Below are 22,999 nucleotides of genomic sequence, written 5' to 3' on the forward strand. Positions count from 1 at the left end.
CAAGTACCGGTGATAAATTAGTTAAAGCAGAGTTTAAGAGGAAAATGTAATAAAGACTATTCGCATCATATGTATAGTAAATATAAAGGAGTTCATATACTAAAATAGGAGTTATATCTCAGATGGGATCTATCAATTATCTAGACAATGCTAAATAAATAATAGACTCTGATTAGTTACCCATAGTAACATCCCTTCTGAAATAAAAAGCCTATCTCAGTATATGTACCCTTTAGGTCTTTATTTACTAAGATGTTATTTCAAATATCCAATAGTTCTGCATGGACAATATAATTGCAGCAAAGAGGTCTTGCAGGTGTTGTCTGCCTCTTTGCGATCTTCAAATATCCAATAGTTGTGCATGGACAATATAATTGCAGCAAAGAGGTCTTGGTGTTGTCTGCCTCTTTGCGCCCTCTGCATCTTGAATTAGATGGCAGGAAATCTGCTCCCAGAGCCCTGAGAGCCGGCGGCTTTTGCCGGAGGGTGAGGTATCCTGTACCTGGCGCTTGTTGTAACTGGGCGCTGTTCTCTCTCTTTAATTGGCATAGAATGTCCAATCACTGTGATGTCCGCTGGGCGTCTGGAGGTGGTAAATCCAACCTGGGACAGCTGCAATGTAAGCATATAATTATTTATTTATTAACAGTTTCTTATATAGCGCATACATATTCCGCAGCGCGTTACAGAGTATAGTTATTAGCAAAAACACATAACAAATTACAGTACAAGACAGTTTAGGACAAGTACATGGTTAATATGGATAGTTGCATCAGGGGACAGGACACTGAAGCAATCATCAGGGTGGCAGAGGTTTATATATTCTAAGAAAAGGCACATGAGGAGAGAGGGCCCTGCTCGTGGGAGCTTACATTCTAAAAAGGGAGGGTTAGACAGACAGGGGTGACACAGAAGGGAAAGAGGTGAGCATAAACAGTAGGTTAGGATGAGAGATGGTCGGGTTTTATGCAGGAGGGTGGGAAGAGGTCAGCTTAGTCCTTGATATTTTAAGTCTGAAAAAGAGCTGGGTCATCCAAGAGTAGACAGCAGAGAGACAGTTGGAGATATGAGTGAGGATAGAGGGAGAGCGGTCAGGAAAGGAGCAGTAGATTTCAGTGTTATCAGCATAGATGTGATAGTGGAAGTCGAGTGAGCAAATAAGCTCACCCATAGAGGACGTATACAGATAGAGAAGAAGAGGGCCAAGAATACAATTTTGGGGGACACCTAAAATCAATGGAAGAGCAGGACAGGTGAAGTCATTAGAGGTACAGCTGGGCATTTTCAAAACTGACAGTGCAAATACAAGCATTAACAGCGATAGTAAAAGTTGTTTGCAGATGTAAAAATGATGATGTTATGGTTGAATAGCCAGATTAAGCAGCCACAGGTAGTATGTCGTGAGAATAAATTGAACTCACTCAAAGCAGTCTTTGGTTTTCTCAGTTGTTGCTTCTGTCCTTCTGTTTCACTTCAGTGTAACGTCAGTATAACGCCACAGTTATATTTAAATTATGCCGCACTTTAAAAATGATGCACTTCAAAACTATTATGCACACAGCTAAACCATGCACACAGCCTATTCGGCCACAGCCTATGTAATGATCTTTAAATGCATCTGCATCTTTAAATGCATATAATTACTGCATTACCAATATATTCTCCATATGAGATTCATAAATGTCCTCCACTGAGTGACCAAGACAACGCATCATCTCATCTCTGTCATCTGTCTTTATGGCGGCCATATTACATAAACTTCCTAAATGTCCAATTTTGTCAGCATAGTCCAGTTTTTCTGTCACTACCCACATGCAGACCAGTGCCCCATGGTGGGATGGGGGGTTGCTTCTCTTACTCGCTGCTCTGCTTAGCAAACACATGCTGTTTATATGTGTAAGGCATCTATTCAAGGCAGAGAGAGTGGGACTGGAGGCATGGTCAGCCGCCCTCAGAGCACTGGGCATGCCCCAACACTGATCCAAAATGGGGTCAAGGGGACAACATATCCCATGAAGCCATGCTCTAGTCATTAGGCCACACCCCTTACTATTGCAGTCTATATAATATTTTGGTTGCTATTAATCGCCTTTGCTTCTAACAGTCTTATATAATAAATATGGGTGGCCGTAAATGATATGTGGGCATTATTGGGAATATGGGGAGCATCACAGCTGGTAGGCCGGGATAATAACTTATACCTTGCTGGCAGTTATATTGTGGCACAAAGTCAGACTATAATATATTTACCTCTATCGTGGGAACAAATGGTGCCCTTTCTATTGGTGGTAGACGGAACTTCCGACCAGGTCTCGGGGTCTGTGTCCCCTGGTGTCTCACGTTCTTGGCCTGTATTAAGCCTCCATTCGCTGCCTGTAACACAAACACACAGTTAATGCCATAGTAATTACTGTCTCCATATGAGAGCGGTGTGTGACCGGAGTGACCACATAACTGGTCTGTGCAGAATGATGACACACAACAGTATCCTCGCCCTGCACCAGCCACAGAATGTACATTTCTAGCATCCATATAATTATGCTCAACAAATATTAACTTATAAGGCCCAGGGAATAAGAATAGTGAGAATACCATTCCAGATATAGAAACGTCATCACACTAATCACTGGGTCAGTTCTATCAGATAACAGGAACCATTCAGGGACAAATCATTTAAATAGGTGGAAATTATAATAAGTGTACAAAGTAAGAATGTGATATAATTACCTGCAGTTTAGGAAACCTCAGGGTGTTCTCTGCCGGGGGATGGGGAACCATTATGTTGGTGAATCTGCGTCCCGGTTGCCTGAGGTTTAGGGTTGCAGGCTTCCCTATCACTTTCATCTCTGGTGGGATGTAATCCACAGATATCTGCAACACAAGGACACGGTTACAATAATAATAATAATAATAATAATAATAATAATAAGGGTACAGTACAACAGAACACTGGTAGGGGACCATCACGGTGTGACCATGACATTGTGGCCTAAGCATCAATGCTTGGAGAGAGAATTGGAAAATGTGGGTATAAAGCTGAAAAGTAGCATTTGGCCACATTTCCCATATGCACCAAGCTCTGGAATGGCCACCATGTAAGACTGTGTATGCGGAGGACTCCTGGTTCCTAATACCTGAAGTCCTTCTATCGCAGAGGACATTGTCAGGGCTTCGTGTGCTCATTTCTAGGTACATACTGGTGTTAATAATACTGGTATGTGCCCAATAAGTGGTGTTATGCATTCCATCCTAGATGTGATGCATAGTGCATCGCACGCTCAATATTTATTAATGGTGTAAGATCCTGACCTGGTCACATATGCAGAAATGTTTGATGAACAAATAAAGCTACCAGAGAAATAACAAAATCAGCCCAACTTACCAATCCAGAGCTTTTAGTTACAGAGGACGTCCTCATAAATACTGGGGCTCGTCCATTGCATGAGAACTTATAGTTCTCTTTTTTAGTGCACATCATTCTGTGCCAATATGTTTAACTTTGATAAAAATCTCTGTATCACCGTTTTGTATCCTTTCTCCTCCACTCCTAGGCTCACACTAACTTGTGCTCTGGATTGTCAGTTGCTTTGGGGCAGCTGCCTCTATGACATCACAGCTGCCTCTATGACATCACAATGCAACATAACATGCTGCAAGCATCTACTTCGCATTATGTACAACACAGTGGTGGATTGGCAAATTAAAATGTCTATTGAAAATATATAATCTTTATTTTCAATGTACATTTTGTTATATTTGTAAAAATCTATAGGGGGAGACGTACCAGGCATTGACGTGGTATAAAGTGAAAAGACATAAAGCACCAGCTAATCAGCTCCTAGCTGTCATTTTTCAAACATAGACTGTAGCATGGCAGTTAGGAACTGTTTGGCTGGCACTTTATCTCTCTCCACTCCATCCCTTATAGTGTAAGGGTGTCAATTTATTTCTGATAGGTACATACTGGTGTTATATATATATATATATATATATATATATATATATATATATGTACCCAATAAGTGGTGTTATGCATTCCATCCTAGATGTGATGAATAGTGCACCGCACCCTCAATATGTATTAAAGACATGAGATCCTGACCAGGTCATAGATGCAGAAATGTTTGATAAACAAATAGACAACAGAGAAATAACAAAATCAGCTCAACTTACCAATCCAGATCTCTTAGTCACTGGAGACGTCCTCATAAATACTGGGGCTCGTCCATTGCATGAGAACTTATAGTTCTCTTTTGTACTGCACATCATTCTGTGCCAATTTGGTTAAGTTTGAGAAATTTTCTCTATCACCGTTTTGTGTCCTATCTCCTCCACTCCTAGGCTCACACTAACTTGTGCTCTGGATTGTCAGTTGCTTTGGAGTAGCTGCCTCTATGACATCACAGCTGCCTCTATGACATCACAGCTGCCTCTATAACATCACAATGCAACATAACATGCTGCAAGCATCTACTTAGCATTATGTACAACACAGTGGTGGATTGGGAAATTAAAATGTCTATTGAAAATATATAATCTTTAGGTTCAATGGACATTTTGTTATATTTGTAAAAATATATAGGGGGAGACATACCAGGCATTGACGTGGTATAAAGTGAAAAGACATAAAGCACCAGCTAATCAGCTCCTAGCTGTCATTTTTCAAACATAGACTGTAGCATGGCAGTTAGGAACTGTTTGGCTGGCACTTTATCTCTCTCCACTCTATCCCTTATATAGGGTGTCAAACTATTTCTGATAGGTACATACTGGTGTTATTAACAGTGGTATTTACCCAATAAGTGGTGTTATGCATTCCATCCTAGATGTGATGCATGGTGCATTGCACCCTCAAAATGTATTAATGGCGTGAGATCCTGACCAGGTCACAGATGCAGAAATGTTTGATAAACAAATAGACAACAGAGAAATAACAAAATCAGCCCAACTTATCAATCCAGAGCTCTTAGTCACTGGAGACGTCCTCATAAATACTGGGGCTCGTCCATTGCATGAGAACTTATAGTTCTCTTTTTTAGTGCACATCATTCTGTGCCAATTTGATTGACTTTGAGAAAAATCTCTGTATCACCGTTTTGTGTCCTTTCTCCTCCACTCCTAGGCTCACACTAACTTTTGCTCTGGAATGTCAGTTGCTTTGGGGTAGCTGCCTCTATGACATCACAGCTGCCTCTATGACATCACAATGCAACATAACATGCTGCAAGCATCTACTTAGCATTATGTACAACACAGTGGTGGATTGGGAAATTAAAATGTCTATTGAAAATATATAATCTTTAGGTTCAATAGACATTTTGTTATATTTGTAAAAATATATAGGGGGAGACGTACCAGGCATTGACGTGGTATAAAGTGAAAAGACATAAAGCACCAGCTAATCAGCTCCTAGCTGTCATTTTTCAAACACAGACTGTAGCATGGCAGTTAGGAACTGTTTGGCTGGCACTTTATCTCTCTCCACTCCATCCCTTATAGTGTAATGGTGTCAAATTATTTCTGATAGGTACATACTGGTGTTAATAATACTGGTATGTGCCCAATAAGTGGTGTTATGCATTCCATCCTAGATGTGATGCATAGTGCATTGCACCCTCAATATGTATTAATGACATGAGATCCTGACCTGGTCACAAATGAAGAAATGTTTGATGAACAAATAGACAACAGAGAAATAACAAAATCAGCCCAACTTACCAATCCAGAGCTCTTAGTCACTGGAGACGTCCTCATAAATACTGGGGCTCGTCCATTGCATGAGAACTTATAGTTCTCTTTTGTACTGCACATCATTCTGGCCCTTATTCTGGTTGGTGCGGTCAGAGCCGCACACGGGGCTCCGACCGCACAAACCAAGGGCCGCCCACCCGACGGATCGCCACGGCCGTCCGTACACGGACGGCTGGCGATCCGCACAAAAATGGTGGAGGCTACGCCTCCACCATGGTGGGAGCTGCCCCCTGCCTTCGATGGTCGACGACCATCGAAGGCAGGCCCGCACGCCGCGGCAGCTCCCGCAAGCTCAGACCACACGGACAATCGTCCGTGTGGGAGCTTGAAAGGGGGCTGAAAGCTGACATCCGGCGACGTCAGCTTTCCGCCCCCATGTCATGGTAATGAGGGCGTCATGCCCTCATTACCATGCACACGCCCCGCGTTTGCATGGGAACGCCCATGAAACGCGGGGCGTACACATAGGGTAATGAGGGGCTGAAGCCCCTCACGCCCCTATACGCCCCCTTTGCGGCGGACGAAATCCGTCTGCGGCGAAGGGGGCTGCACATGCGCAGAATGACCTCTGCGCATGTGCAGAACAAAAACATCGGCGGTACGGCCGCACGCGGGCCGTACCGTCCGATTTAGAATAAGGGCCTCTGTGCCAATTTGTTTAACTTTGAGAAAAATCTCTCTATCACTGTTTTGTGTCCTATCTCCTCAACTCCTAGGCTCACACTAACTTGTGCTCTGGATTGTCAGTTGCTTTGGGGCAGCTGCCTCTATGACATCACAGCTGCCTCTATGACATCACAATGCAATATTGTCTATTGAAAATATATAACCTTTATTTTCAATGGACATTTTGTTAGGGGAGATGTACCAGGCATTAGTGTGGTATAAAGTGAAGAGACATAAAGCACCATCGTATCAGCTCCTAGCAGCCATTTTTCAAACATGGGCTGTAACATGACAGTTAGGAGCTGTTTGGGCTGGCACTTTTTCTCTCTCCACTCCATGCCTTATATTGTAAGGCTGTCAAATTATTTCTGATAATAAGTCAGGATATATAATTGTGTATTAGCGGACTTTATAGGCTAGACTATAAATATATATATATATATATATATACATCTATACAGAGGGAGCTGCTCTCTTTAGATAGAGACCTGGCTCCAGCTCCATCGTCCACCAGGAATGGGGCCCTCGCGCACACTAGGCACACGCGCGCCCCATTCTCGACCATCCAGCAGAAGTCCCATTAGCACGCTTTCCATCACAGCGCTGTTCTGCTTTACCGCTCCCTGCAGCTTGCAGCCTGCACCAACCCCAGCATGTCTGCACTAACCCCAGATGATGTACACCAGCATAGCAGAGCAAGCATCCCTGCTACCATCTGCCAGCTATATATATATATATATATATATATATATATATATATGGTACAAGGTGGCACTTAAAGGGTTGTATACAGCAATGTGGTGCAGTTAGTAATACGGCGACATTGAATCCCTTAAGTAGGGAAAAACCAGCACTCACGTTTTTGAAGCAAAAACGAGGTGTATTTCAAAGACAAGCCATATTCACAAGTCTGTCGGCCGACCTAACAGCCATTTCAACTGGCAGGCTGCAAGTTTATGTCAGTTTTCAAAAACGTGAGTGCTGGTTTTTCCCTACTTAAGGGATTCAATGTTGCTATATATGGTACTCTTTACCTAGCACGGCGCCCGCGATTACAATCGCGGGCGTCGGGGGTAAAAAATCGCGGGCATCGCGGGCATCGCGGGTACATACAAAACGGGTGCGACGCGATGCCCGCGATGCCCGCGATTTTCCCATAGGGATCAATGTTAAAAGTCACGATTGGTCGCGATTTTAGCGTTAATTGCCTCAATGCCCGCGATTTTTACATAGGAAACAATGTTAAATGGGCCACAGAGCCCTAATAGTCCCCCTGAAGTGTTAAATGGCCCCCACAATTTTTAACGCCACCCCACGATCAACGTGATCCCGAAGCGTGGCGAGCGCAGCGAGCCCGCGAGGGGCGGCGGTACGCGTCCTCCGACCTTTTCATACCCCCACTATCCACGTCGGCGTGGAGTTGAGAATAGAATAGTGTGGCGAGCGCAGCGAGCCACCGTGCCCGAAGCGTGGCGAGCGCAGCGAGCCCCGCGAGGGGACGCGGATACCTTCACAGTTATACGCGTCCCCTCGCGGGCTTCACAGGTGTCCGTGGCGACGCGGACACCTGTGAAGCCCGCGAGGGGACGCGTTTACCTGTGAAGGTATCCGCGTCCCCTCGCGGGGCTCGCTGCGCTCGCCACGCTTCGGGCTCGGTGGCTCGCTGCGCTCGCCACACTATTCTATTCTCAACTCCACGCCGACGTGGATAGTGGGGGTATGAAAAGGTCGGAGGACGCGTACCGCCGCCCTTCGCGGGCTCGCTGCGCTCGCCACGCTTCGGGTTCACGTTGATCGTGGGGTGGCGTTAAAAATTGTGGGGGCCATTTAACACTTCAGGGGGACTATTAGGGCTCTGTGGCCCATTTAACATTGTTTCCTATGTAAAAATCGCGACCAATCTGACTTTTAACACTAAAATCGCGACCAATCTGATTTTTAACATTGGTCCCTATGGGAAATCGCGGCCATCGCGGGCATCGCATCGCACCCGTTTTTTAGTGCATGCGATGGTCGCGATGGTCGCGATGGGCGCCGTGCTAGGTAAAGAGTACCCTATATATATATAGATATATATCTATATATATCTATATCTATATAGATATATATAGATATATATAGATATATATCTATATATATATCTATATATATATCTATATAGATATATATATATATCTATCAAAAGATGGGGCTTATTGGAGTGCGCTACAAATTGTTACCACCTAGCCAATCAATATATACAATCGATCAACATAACCTGATCAGACATAAAAAATTATCTTGTCCTTTTTTGAAATGAGACATAGCCTTCATTCAGACAAGTAATTCCTTTATTTAAAACCCAACGCATTTCGTCAGAACGACTTCATCAGGGGTATGACGATATTAGACCTCATGATAGGGTCTGTACATCAGGGAGTATTCTTAAAAGTACTTAAAAAGTTTATACAAACATCAATTATAGGTTAATAAAAGGAATACAGTATGTCTTTATAAAGACAAGGTTCTATATAAGTGATGTCCTTGGTCTGGACACAGATTCTGTGTGGGTGATGTCCTCAGCTAACCGTATAGAAATCTTAAAAGATATCAGCTGTCTCAGCCTGCTGGAGCCTTGATATTGTTTATTGCTTTGTGGTGAACTATTCACCTTGCACTGTGGACAGAGAACCTTGTCTGCCCCAAGACTATTTTAGGAGTCGGCAGTACCTTCTTTTAAGATTTCACAATTGAATGCCAAGGCAAAACTCCAACCACCAAGCCAGGGCACCGCTGGAGACCACAAACCCCCGCTGGAGTCACAGCGTATCGGAATCCACACGGGAACATTGCTGGAGAAGTGAGCCGGGCAGTAGTCGGAGCGGACGTCACAGGCCCTGCTACATATATATATATATATATATATATATATACAGTGCTCGAAGTGGGCCGGTATGGTATGGTATGCCGGCACCTCAAGCCGGTATGGTATGGTATGCCGGCACTTCAAGCACTGCCCTTTTATTTATTTTTTACTCTAGCAGCTGCGTACCTGTACAGAGGGCAGCCCCCAGAGGCGATGGGCCGGTACATTTTAGAGCAGAAGTGGCTGCCCACCCTCCCTATCTGGGCCGTGGCCGATTGAACCACTATCTCTGTGCTGGCCCGCAGCCGCAGCACTATACCCTAATTGAAGATGGCCACGGCCAGCCCTGGCTGTTCCCAAAATTAAAATAGCCGTGGGAGGGCTGGTGTGCATGCGCAAGCGCACACAGCTGCTCCCATGGTCTGGAGGAAGGATGGCAGTCCTGCCAACATGATGCTCCCCATCAGCGTGCAGGGCTGTTTCACGCACTGGGCTGGGGAACCGGATCGATGGGCAGCGGCGGTAGCAGCAGGCAGCCAGCAGCAGAAAAAGTCTGACTGAAGGGCGGCCGAAGGAGGCAGAAAGAGTGGCAGAAATAATAATAATAAATAATACAGCCTGCCTATATATATATATATATATATATATATATATATATATTATATATATATATATATATAACAAATGTCCGAAAACAGACGCACTCACCGGTCTTCTTTTTCTCTTGCACTTTTTAATACATACCACAATCGGGACAATAATCCAAACATGACAGTGGTTTTGGCGGTCAACGTTTCGGTCTTCACCAAGACCTTTGTCGCACACTGATGGAGACAGGAGAGGGGGTCTTGACCAAGGTCTTGGTGAAGACCGAAACATTGACCGCCAAACCCACAGTCATGTTTTGATTATAGTCCACTTGTAGTATGTATTAAAAAGTGCAAGAGAAAAAGAAGACCGGTGAGTGCGTCTGATTTCGAACATTTGTTGTATTACTTGGAGTACCTACTGTGTAGGCCTTCTGGACTGACACCCCGGCTGTTGCATAAAGGAGGAGAGTGCTGTCCAATGTGGATGGATATATATATATATATATATATATATATATATATATGCACCCTGTTTTAACCTATAGTGCATAACTTATGTTAACCATTTCCCTAGATGATTAGTGACAGGGGTGTTGGTAACTGCTTACCTATAAAAGCACAGTCTGCTGTGAGCTTTAGACCAGATAGCATGCCTGGTATCAAACATTAATGTGATACTGTAGCTATGTGTATTGTAGCATTTTGAGCGATAGTGTTAGGACCTGCAGAAAAGTGGGGTCCCGTGAAGGGGGCCGCAGGCTTAAATGCATTGATCAATTCATGAACTAAATCTCCACTATTTATTAATATCAGTTAATTTAGTGAGTGCAGAGCCCCTACAATTTATATATATATATATATATATTTTTTTTTTTTATATAGATATATATGCTTATATAGATAAATATTTGCATGTAGTATTCGGCACTCACCCTTTTGAAACTAACAACTTCCCGGGAGCCCTCCAAAAGTAATTGTATATGAGCAGTTCAACGGATGGCACTCACGGTATTATTCAGCATGAAAGACGCTAGACTGCTGTCTAGCGTCTTTCTTCCAAGCTGAATATTACCATGAGTGCCATCCGTTGAACTGCACATATATAGATAGGGATGCAGTTACGATCCCGGCGGTCGGGATCCCGGCGTTCAGAATCCCGACGCCGGAATCCCGACCGCCGGGATTCAATACTGAATCCATATAGATATATATATTATATATATTCCTTGCAGGGATCGGCACTCCTTGTGGATTCAATGTATCAATTTGCCTGGGTGCTGCCCAGCAAGTGAGAACACGCAATATCCAACTAATTCCAATCAGTGGCACTCGCAGGGCTTTTGAAGCAAAGATACTCAGACACAGGGTCCGGGCAACGTTTCCGTTTTATTAGCCGTTTTCAAGGAGCTTGAAAACAGTTAATGAAAAAAGGGTTAATAAAACCGAAACATTGCCCCCCCCCCTCTCCCCCCCCACCCCCCCCGGACCCTGTGTCTGAGTATCTTTGCTTCAAAAGCCCTGCTATATAGATATAAAAATATTTTAATATACTGTAGATATATATGTTTATATATATATACAGGCAAACTCCGGCACTCGATCAAAAAAGGCTCGTCACTTCAAAATATGCTTAGCAATGTTTCGGACCTTTTATTAGGCCCGTCGTCAGGCATATATGTACAGTATACCTGAACATTCTGTTTGCTGGGTGCACACACCCAGGACAGCGGGCGGGGGTGGAGAATGGCAGGGAGTGCTGGGCAGCCCCATTACCATTTGCGAACGCCCAATGTTTCATGTAGCTGCGCGTTTTCATGGTAATGAGGCCGTGTCGCGGGTCAGGATTATATGTGTGCTTAACAGCAAGTGTTCAGTGCCCTGAGGGCGAACTATGACAGAGAGCAGTGCCGATAGCTCACCGTCATGGCTCAGGCTCGCCCTCAGTATTCAACCAACCGCCCTCCGCTCGCCGTTTCCACCTCGCTGGTTCTTTTCCGTGAGGTGGAAACAGTGAATGCGGCCATCAAAACGGTGGAGCTCACCACAAAATGCAGTGGGTTTGCGGCATTTGCAGCGAACCTCGCCATTTCGGGGAATCATCGCCCATGCTCTGACAGCGAGGATTTCCCTGGAACATTGAAGGCCATGCCCTCACACCGACACGCGCATATATTCCATTGTCTACTGCCAAAGTTGTGAGGTATGCATTAGGTGTGAGGGGCATTGCAATGTGTGGCATAATGTGTCAGGCATTACAGTGTGCAGCATATTGTGCAGCGGCATTACGTTGTGCGCCATAGTATCACGGGAATTGGACAAATGTTAGTAGCTCTCCGAAAGTTTTTTTTCTTTTTTTGTCTCGAGTAGCTCACGCTCAATTAAGGTTGGAGACCACTGTATTAGTGCAATGTAGCTGTTTATTCGGGATACGGTCATTAGGTCTACACCAACTAGGTCGACAAGCATTGGGTCGACACCACTAGGTCGACAGGCAGCAAGGTCGACGTGGTTTTAGGTCGACATGGGTCAAGGTCGATATTTGTCTAGGTCAACAATGGTCTAGGTCGACAGGTCATTAGGTCGACACAAGCATTAGGTCGACATTAGCTAGGTCGACAGTCAAAAGGTCGACATGGGGTTTTTCACAGTTTTTTTGAGCCGACGTGCTGACAGGTGGTATTTCAAGCCCTACCATCCACTAAGGCGTGGTGGGAGAATAAAAACTAGTGTGCCGTCATGTCCGTGTATCTGGTGGTTGCCAAGCAACAGAGTCTGTGATGCCGTCCACTTTTGGTGAGGTCTGATGACGTCACCGAATGAACGCGCCTGCTGAGAGTGGGAAGTTTGGTGACCGAAAGGGCCTCTGATAGCTGTGGTGGAGGGGGTATTTATGTAAGCACTGATTATACACTGTAAAATTTCAGGAAAATAAAGTTTCCCCTTTGATAAAGCTCTGAGAAGAGAGCATCCTTCCCTGTCAACAGGCCCCGCCTCTCAGCAGACCCCGCCTCTCAGCAGACCCCACCCCTATTAGGGCTGCTTCCAAAAATTTACCGGGCTGGTTTTCCAACCCAATCCGCCCCTGCAGATTACGGTTCTGCTATAGGTGAAAATACAAGTGAATTGTAGGTAAGTGAATTGTAGGAAAAGTGTGATTAAAAAGAATTTGCGTCTTATTCTAAAAGACACACACACAGAAACAATAAGTAAAAAAGTCAGTGCTGCTGAGCTAAATTCACAGCTAATAGAACTATCTAGTGCAGGGATGGGGAACCTTCGGCCTCCAGCTGTTGTTGAACTACACATCCCAGCATGCCCTGCAACAGTTTTGGCACGGCCACATAGGAAAACTGTAGCAGGGCATGCTGGGATGTTTAGTTCAACAACAGCTGGAGGGCCAAAGGTTCCCCATCCCTGATCTAGTGCATCACCTAGGGACATTCTTTCCCAATTTGTATTTTGGTCCTATTATTGTCCAATGATAGCACACCCCAATCTCATGATATACCTATTCAATGACTATTGAATAAAGGGGTTCACTTTACAAAATGTCTACCTGTGCGACTGACAAATCAAATCTGTCCCGCTTATTGGTGAATATACCATTGTGCTAAGAAGCAATGTCATTGTAATAGACCAGAAAGGCACCAGCTGTAAAAGGAATTACTGTGTACTATGCTTAATAACCCCATCGACACAGGTCTGGATTGCTACATTGGTAGACAATCGAAATGTCGACACAGGAAAAAAAGTTGACAAAAGGTCAACACTATAAATATGTCAGCATGAAAATGATCGATGCAAAAAAAGGTTGACTTTTTTTGTGTCTATGTCAACATGGACCATTCAATGCAGTCCACGTGGACGTTAAGTATGGAAAAAGTCACCTGGGTACAAAAAATCGGGAAGAACTTTTGGCAATGTCGACAAAGGGCATGTCGACCTTTTAACCATGCCGACCTTTTGTCTGTCGACCAATAGTGGTCTACTTATTGACTGCTGACCTAAGATACATGGCACATGATGAAACAAGCAGACTGGTACTGACTGAGGATGCATGAGGCGGTATGCCTATAAGTGCGCTGTGTGCCAGCAGCTGGGTGGGGGGTCCTAGGTGGGAGGATGATGAATGCCCACCACCACCATGTCTCCTCCCCCCTCCTCCCTGTGATTCCCAGCCCTCTGACATGTACAATGTGACTGGGGCTGTCTTCTTCCCTCCCCTCCCCTCTCCTGGAGCTGCAGCTGCTGCAGTCATGGCTGCTGATGGGATGGACGAACGCTCCCCTCTCATCTCTCCTCATTCCGGCAATGTCACCCCCACCGCGCCCCCCTACATCCAGGAGAGCAACCTGCGAGGTAAGCCCGGGCTGCGGGCCGGGAGCCGGACCTCCCGTGTCCTTCTCCATGGAGGGGGGTGGTGGCTGTGTCACTGCAGAGCTGCTGCCTGGGATTGCAGCTCCTGCGCTTTGTGTAACTGCGATATAGAAGTATATGATGCCCTGTGACTGGGTCCTGGTGCCCTGGGGTCTGCCAGTTGCTGCATGATGCCCAGTGCATGGTACAGGGGCTGCAGCACAGGGCAGCACGTCTCCTGGTCAGTGCAGTTATTTGTTACACTGCTGCACGTGTCTATTATCCGCTACCTGCCCCCAAACCTGCCTGTCCAGGATTACACCTCCTAACAGGCTTTACCAGGCTTCCCATAAGCACTCACTCACTTATACAATGGTCAGCTTCAACATAATAATTGTTTGCAAAAAAATTAAATCTATCTATCTATCTATCTAGTTATAGTTAATCTTTTGTGGTTAAGGGGTTTTGATGACCAAGTACAACATAAAAGTTACTGTTCTGGTTATATAGGATATTGTACTTTTCTTGACTACATTAATTTCCAAATACTTTTCTTTATTCACCGCTTACGTTTGAAAGCTGCTGTTTGGCGATTATGTATTGGATTATCCACTCATGTCTCCAATGATCTGGATATCAGAAGTTACTGTAATGATCTGTATCCCTATAACAGTTACATGTGCCAGTTGCACCAAGCTTCAAAAAGTGATAAAGAGGAGCGTAAGAACCAACCAGCCAATTGCCCCCTAACTGCCATTTCTTACACATGGTATGCAATGTGGCAGTTGGGAGCTGATCATTTATCACTCTCCACTTTATCACTTTTTGAAGCTGAATGCATCTGAAGCTGTTAGGTCTCTTTCTGAAGTGTCTTTTAATATTGGGAATACTTTTGGAATGGGGCGTGTACTTGTACTTTACGGTTATCCTAATAAACACTGGAATGGAGACCTCTCAACCGGCTTCTTACTGTAATTACTTATAGAAGTTTGGTCTATAGGGCTACAGGCTAGGCTGGTGTTACCATTAGCCAAAACTAGCCTGTTGTCTATGGGGAAACCATTACTCATGATGTCACTCATTCAGTGGTTTTTAATGCCCCCTCAGTGCCCTCGCACAGAGAAATGGCCTGCAGCTTCACACATGAGAGGTGGTTTGCTGGGGGTGTGATGTTCTGCTACCCAGTCATGCAAAACAACAAACACGCATCCACACTCTGAGATAGGCATGGCTATTGGTGGGTTAAGGATCAATGGTTTGTACCCTTTGTTGGTCATGCTTGCAGTGGTGAAGGACCGGCAGCAGGCCAGGGAAGAGGGACTGTTCCCTATAACCTGGTATGGGGTAAGTTGCTGCTATGAAGTCATCGATGGTACAATCAGCTCTCTTCCATTGATGGCAAATCAATGATTGATGGAATCATCGATGGTTGGTGGCCATCCCTATTCTAGAAACAGAAGATGACTTTACTACCACTTTCTATATTAAGGGGTGGGGGTGCAACGCTCAAAGCAATGGCGACCGTTACCACCTACCTGCCTCTGGTACCTGCACTGGCTATTAAGTAATTAATGTGAATCTTTAGAACAGGGATGTGGAACCTTCGGCCCTCCAGCTGTTGTGGAACTACACATCCCAGCATGCCCTGCTACAGTTATAACATGGCCAAATAGCAAAACTGTAACAAGGCATGCTGGGATGGGTATTTCCACAACAGCTGGCATGCTGAATTTTCCCCATCTCTGCTCTAGAATAAGCAGACATAACACTCTTGAAAGAAAGCCATATAGGCAAGTGCACTGGAAACGATTAACCTACAGTATACTTTCTCTGGTTTAAAAGCAGTAATTGCACTGTGACGGATCTACAGCTTAGCCCGTCTGACTGTATTATGCTTTTTCCCGAAGCGGACATCTGTAACACTTAGTGCTTAGTTTCCACTTCCGGAAACAGGTTAAAGAAATAAGATCTAAAGAAGCTTAATTATGTGAAACATGCCTGATTGGATATATATCTCCCCAAAGTGACAGTGGATAAGTGGGGCTGTGTTTTGTAATGGATCCGGTCATCTTCATCCATGTTCTGTTGGGGACGCACTTTTGTGATGCAGCATGTGACTGTGGGACTGTGATAAACAGCCAGTCAATCAGCTCCTGTCTAACATTTTTCAAACACAGTCTGTGACATGGCAGGTAGGAGCTGATTGGCTGACTGTTTATCACTCTCCATTTTATCACTTTTAGGTCGGGATGTATTAATATACATCGCCGCCCTTCGCCTGCCAGCCGCCACGATGCTGCCGCATATGTACTAACATATGCGGCTAGCATCGGGTTGCGGTGACGGAGACCCCCGCGATACCTGTGATGTGGTCTGCGGGGGTCTCCGTCAAATCCTGGCGGCTGGCAGTGTCCCCGTGCATCTCCTCCTCCCCCCTGCAGCCGGATGTCCTCCCGGCTGTGACACCTGCTGGGGGAGGAGGAGATCAGGAGGACGGGAGGGGGGCGTGTGGACGGCGGGCGGCGATAGAAGCCCATAGGCTTCTATAGGATATCGCCACCCTCTGGGTGGCGATACCCTGCCAGGCGAAAACGGGGCGGACGGGTATTGGTAAATAGGAAAATGCAGTAAAACCCCCGTTTTACCGCATTTTCCCTTTAGTACATCCCGCCCTTAAAGCTTAGAGAATCTGGCCCAATATACTGTGTTTGCACTTCAGTTGGCTGAGTTGCACTACCAAATTCTGTATACCGATGCAAATGGAAGCCTAGTGCCAGTAGCCACCAGCAGTCTGGGTTAGATCAATGGAACGGCACAGCGATTTGACCAGAACTGCTCAGAGATACGTATGTTGGCTGCTGTGGAATCCCATCCCGTGCAAGTCTGCGAAGAATGGCTTGCAAAAATGTCGCCAATCGCCAGCCAACTGCAAATCCATTCGCAACTCACTCGCCATCGACTGATTTCTCCAGTGTGTGCAGTCTGTGCGTATCTCTGACCCTTCCACAAGTGTGCCATAGAAACGGGCTGATCCAGGCTGGAGCTGACATCACAGACCCTCCCTGAAAACACCTGGGTATGCCTGCGTATTTTCTGACACTCCCACAAAAATGTCAGGTTAGCACCACCAAACGCCAACTTCCTGTCAAGTTGATTTGATTGCAATTTTTAAAAAAATTGCAGTTTTTTTGTTGCAATTTGTCTTCAAGGTTCGCATACACGGTGCGTTTTCACTGCACGATGTGATACGCGCTCCTGCGGGCATCTCATCGCACAGCACAAAAAGTATGTGCTGCACGAACGAGCACATAAAAGTAAAAAAAAAAAAAAAACATTTTCAAAGCTTAAATAACCGCATGTGAAGTTGAATTGTGAATTTACTGTATATGGCATACGGTCACTCAATGAAGTTCAACCACTGAAGTGCGAAAGGGCTTAAAGCATGGCGAGCACAATAGCACACTAAAGGTCCACTATGCTCAGCATGTATGGACAGCGATGATCGCGTCCATCGCTGAGGGGAAAGCCGCTCAGTGCATACACAATAAGCCCCTGCGCCATCCTCAAAGCCGCTTATCTGCTGGTAATACCAGCAGATGAGCGGCTTTCCCAGCGATGATGCGGCAGTGCGCGGCAGCGCTCATCACCGGGGCATACACAATGGGCGGCTTTGAGCTGAAAGCCGCTCAAACTGGGTGTTTTGAGCGATTTTTTTTTTTTTTTTTTTTTTTAGCTCAAAGTCGCCCAGTGTGTATGGGTCTTAAGACGTTATCCATGTAGACTATGTTGACATTTGGGACAAAAAAAAAGTGAATTGTGTCAACCTTTTGACTGTTGACCCAATGCTTGTGTCGACCTTCCAACCCTGTCGACAGTTGCCATTTAAACCTATTTCAGGTGTTGACCTAAGCCCCTATCGACCTTCAGTGGTTGAGACAATGTATGTCGACTTTCATTGAGTAGACCCTATGACCCATCTTTGTAAATGTACCTCATGGTGTGGTAGCACAACCAATAGGAGCTTTTTCCAGCTGTGTATATTCCCTGCTGAAGGAAGTTCAACTCCCAGTCCCAGCTGTATCCTGAAGGTGGCGTTGGCTATTGGAGGTTAGGCTTTATACTGCTAATGTTTCAGTTCTTCATAAATCGGCACAGACCGCAGTCCCCATTCAGAACAATGGGCCCGATTCAGACCTGGTAGCAGCTGTTTGAATTGGCGGCAGCCGTTGATGCTGTCCCGTTAAAGTGAAATCCCGCCTTGCAATGAATGTCCTCGCTGTGTGAATAGATATGTATGGCTATTGAAACTTTGCAGCGGGCAAATATGTGGACATACAATATTTGTCTTGGCACCACCATGAAATGGCCGCTTACCACCCCCCAAGCCGCCAGCTTCCTGTCAATCAACTTACGAACGGCTAGCGAAGGAAAAACGGTACTTGTTTCCTAGAACGGCCACAATCGTGAGTGATCGTGGCTCTTAATTAAGGGACACGATCCTCACGATGTGGCCGATTTTTAACAATTTTTTCCCTTTGATTGACAGAAATCGGGTCAATCGGTCGGTCGCGACCAATTAAAATCGGCCGCGATGCGACCGACCGATTGACCCGATTTTTCCATAGACTTCAATGTTAAAAAATCTTTTAACATTGAAATCGGGAGGATCTTGTCGGTCTTGTGCCATTATAATGGCACAAGATGAGATGGACTTGATTAAGTCCATCTCACATAGGGAAAAATGATAAAAAAGGTGAAATGGGCCAATATGACCCATTTCACATTTTTTATGTGCCCGCCATGACCCCACGATAGACGTCAACCCGAAGCGTGGCGAGCGCAGCGAGCCCGCGAGGGGCGGCGGTGCGCGTCCTCCGACCTTTTCATTCCCCTACTATCCACTAGGGCGTGGAGTGAGAATAGAATAGTGTGGCGAGCGCAGCGAGCCACCGAGCCCGAAGCGTGGCGAGCGCAGCGAGCCCCGCGAGGGGACGCGTATACCTGTGAAGTTATACGCGTCCCCTCGCGGGGCTCGCTGCGCTCGCCACGCTTCGGGCTCGGTGGCTCGCTGCGCTCGCCACACTATTCTATTCTCACTCCACGCCCTAGTGGATAGTAGGGGAATGAAAAGGTCGGAGGACGCGCACCGCCGCCCCTCGCGGGCTCGCTGCGCTCGCCACGCTTCGGGTTGACGTCTATCGTGGGGTCTAGCCCACTTAGTAACATTTGGGGGGGCAATTGAAAATAATCAAGTGAAAAAAAAAAAAAATCGGGTGAAAAATCGGTCGGTCGGATCGGTCGCATCGCATGCGACCAAATCGCATGCGATGCGATCGATCCGATTTTTTATCTTACGACCACAACGATCTAAATCGTTGTGGCCGTGCTAGGAAACAAGTACCGGAAAAACGTAGCAGGATTTCTTCGCTAGCGGATGTCACGCATGTGCAATTCAGTGCTCAGCCGCTGTGTGAATTCGCACAGCAGAGATCAGGTCTGAATCAGGCCCAATGTTGGCTGAGGTTCTTCTGCATAACCTGACTAAATGCTACGGGTCTCTCTCTAGAGAGGTTCTGTTAAATTATCTCAATGCTAAAATGGGTCCTTTTATCATGTGGAAACAGACACATTTTTGTATTATTTCATTTGGAAAAAATGTCTTTGCGACACCCCCTGAAGATTGTATGTTATACAGTGATATTTTCTCTTCAGCCCGCACCACACTGTGTTTATAGGGTGTAGAGAATGTTCGCCCCGGGGTGATCATAACGCAGTCTGACTTGTCTTTAATAGATTGTCAGTCTGGTACTAGAGCGATGGGTACAATTTGGTAAAGAAAATGCTTTATTAAAGGTTTTAACCCCTTCCTGACAGAGCCAGTTTTTGCGTTCCTGACAGAGCCATTTTTTTCAAATCTGACATGTTTCACTTAAGTGGGGATAACTTTTTTTTGCTTTTACTTATCCCAGTGATTTTGAGATTGTTTTCTCGTGACACATTGTACTTCAAGTTAGTGGTAAATTTGGGTCGATACAGTCTGTGTTTTTTTGTGAAAAATACCAAAATGTCGTGAAAAAATGGAAAATTTTGCAAAATGTCACATTTTCTGCTTGTGAGACAAATAAACATACCACTCAAAATAGTTAATAACTAACAAAGACCATATGTCTACTTCATGTTGCAATCATTATTTCAACCTCCTTTTCATTTTTTTGGACACTAGGAGGCTTCAAATATGAATAGCAAATTCTCAAATTTTCAAGAAAATTTCAAACTCTGATTTTTTTAGGGACCAGGTCAGTTATGATGTGACTTTGAGTGACTTGTATGTGAGACACCCCCATAAATGATGCCATTTCAAAAACTGCACCCCTCACAGTATTCAAAACAGCATTTTGGAAGTTTGTTAACCCTTTAGGTGTTTCACAGGAATTAAAAGAAAGTGTAGGTGAAATTTCAAAATTTCATTTTTTTTGCAGATTTGCAAATTTAATACATTTTTCTAAGGAACACAGTAGATTTTACTAGAGAAATGTGACTAAAAATTGATTCCCCCAATTCTTTGGTTTTCATAAATATCCTATATGTGGCCCTAGTGTGCACGGTGACCAAACCACAGGCTTCATAATAGAAGGAGCACCTACTTGATTTTGGAGCCTCCTTTTTATGAGATTATTTTTTAGGCACAATGTAGGTTTCTAGGCACCATAAGATGCTAAAAGTTAGGTACCCCCCCACAAGTGACCCCATTTTGCAAACTACACCCTTCAGGGAATTCATCTAGGGGTATAGTGTACATTTCAAACCCCCAGGGGTTTCACCAATTGTGGTACAACTGGGCAGTGAAAATGAAAAAAATTAATTTTTCATTTTCACAGCTCAGTTGTATCAAAACTGGTGAAACCCCGGGGGGTTTGAAATGTACACTATACCCCTTGATGAATTCCCTGAAGGGTGTAGTTTGCAAAATGGGGTCACTTGTGGGGGGGTTCCACTGTATGGGTGTTTCGGGGGTCATTCAACCAGAATCTGTGCTGCAAAATCCAAAAATCACTCCTTCCCTTCTGAGTCCTGCCATGCACCCAACTGGTATTTTTTGGTCACACGTGAGGCATTGCCGTACTCGGGAGAAATTGGGGCACAGATTTTGGGGTGCTTTGTCTCCTTCATTCCTTGTGAAAATGAAAAATTTTGAGCCAGATCTGCATTTTTGTGTAAAAAAATGTAATTTTTTACAGAAAAATGCAGTTCTGGCTCAAAATTTTTTATTTTCACAAGGAATGAAGGAGACAAAGCACCCCAAAATCTGTGCCCCAATTTCTCCCGAGTACGGCAATGCCTCACGTGTGACCAAAAAATACCAGTTGGGTGCATGGCAGGACTCAGAAGGGAAGGAGTGATTTTTGGTGGTGGAATGAATGGTGGGTGCTATGTCGCATTAGCAAGACCCCCGAAGCACCAATACAGTGGATCCCCCCCACAAGTGACCCCATTTTAGTCACCAGCTTTGGGAGGGGGGCTGGCGCTGCGGCTGGCGGGGGGGTGGGAGGGGTGCTGGCGCTGCGGCAGCCGGGTGGGTGGGAGGGAGGGGGGCTGCCGGGTGGGAGGGGGGGGGGGGGCTGGCGATCGGTGGTAATCGGTGCGGTATACACACACACACACACACACACACACACACACACACACACACACACACACACACACACACACACACACACATATATGTGTGTGTGTATATATATATATATATATATATATATATATATATATATATATATTTTTTTTTTTTTTTTCAGTGCATATATTTAATTTTTAACTTTTTCTGCAGCTTGATGCTGCTGCTGCTGCTGCGGGGGGGAGGGGGGAGGAGGGCAGCGCTGCGTGCGCTCCAGACGCTCCGGGGGAGCCTAGGGAGCTGCTGCTGCTGCCGGGTGAGTGCCCGGCGGGTTCGAGGGGGGGCTGCACATCGGTGGTGATCGGTGCTGTACTTGACAGCACCGATCACCACCGATCCCTGTGTTACCGAGCGGCTTAGCCGCCGGTAACACAGGAAACGCTGTGAATGGCTGTTCAGATTTGAACAGCCAATCACAGCGATCGCCGACCGGGGGGGGCACCCCTGCCCCCCCTGGGCGGCGAGGGGGGATGTCTGCTGTCAGGGACAGCAGACATCACCTAACTGTCACTGCGTCTCTAGACGCAGTGACAGTTAGAAGTCATGACGTACATGTACGTCAAATGTCGGGAAGTACTTCCCGACCATGACGTACATGTACGTCAAATGTCGGGAAGGGGTTAAGTATGTAGGGCCAGATGCACTAAGCTTCAAAGTGATAAAATGAAGAGTGATAAACAACCAACCAATCAGCTCCTGTCTGACATTTTTCAAACACAGTCTGTGACATGGCAGGTAGGAGCTGATTGGCTGGCTGTTTATCACTCTCCATTTTATCACTTTTGAAGCTTAGTGCATCTGGCCTGTAATCTATCATTGAAAATGTGCATTAGAAAATACAATTGTCCATCTCGCGGCCTGTACTGTATGTGGCCGCTACCTGTAGGTAGGTCATTTCCTGCCAGCAATCCAACTTTCCTTGTTTACCAAGTGAGGCGTTTCCTAGCACTCACCCACAAAATTAGTGTTTCAGACAGTATTACGGGGCTTAAGCCCCGTACACACTACTTGATGCTGGCCGTGGACGATATAGTTCCCGGTAACCATATCAACCACGGTTCGTAGATATTGAGTGTATACATTGAACTATTTCGGTAAATGATATTGTTCATTTAC

At 45.5% G+C, this 22,999-nt stretch overlaps 1 protein-coding gene across 1 annotated transcript in view; it reads left to right on the forward strand.

Annotated features, from left to right (window-relative positions):
• Positions 1-14,037: 14,037 nt before the first annotated feature.
• PIP4P2 (phosphatidylinositol-4,5-bisphosphate 4-phosphatase 2) overlaps positions 14,038-22,999 on the forward strand; it is a 50,798-nt gene continuing 41,836 nt past the window's right edge. The window contains exon 1 of the mRNA XM_083187078.1: positions 14,038-14,211. Coding sequence (XP_083043204.1) covers positions 14,040-14,211 — 172 coding nt within the window. The 5' untranslated portion in view covers positions 14,038-14,039. The remainder of the gene's footprint in view (positions 14,212-22,999) is intronic.

The sequence above is a fragment of the Crinia signifera genome, chromosome 5 (assembly GCF_055691185.1).
Source record: "Crinia signifera chromosome 5, ASM5569118v1, whole genome shotgun sequence".
In the NCBI taxonomy this organism is placed as follows: Eukaryota; Metazoa; Chordata; class Amphibia; order Anura; family Myobatrachidae; genus Crinia; species Crinia signifera.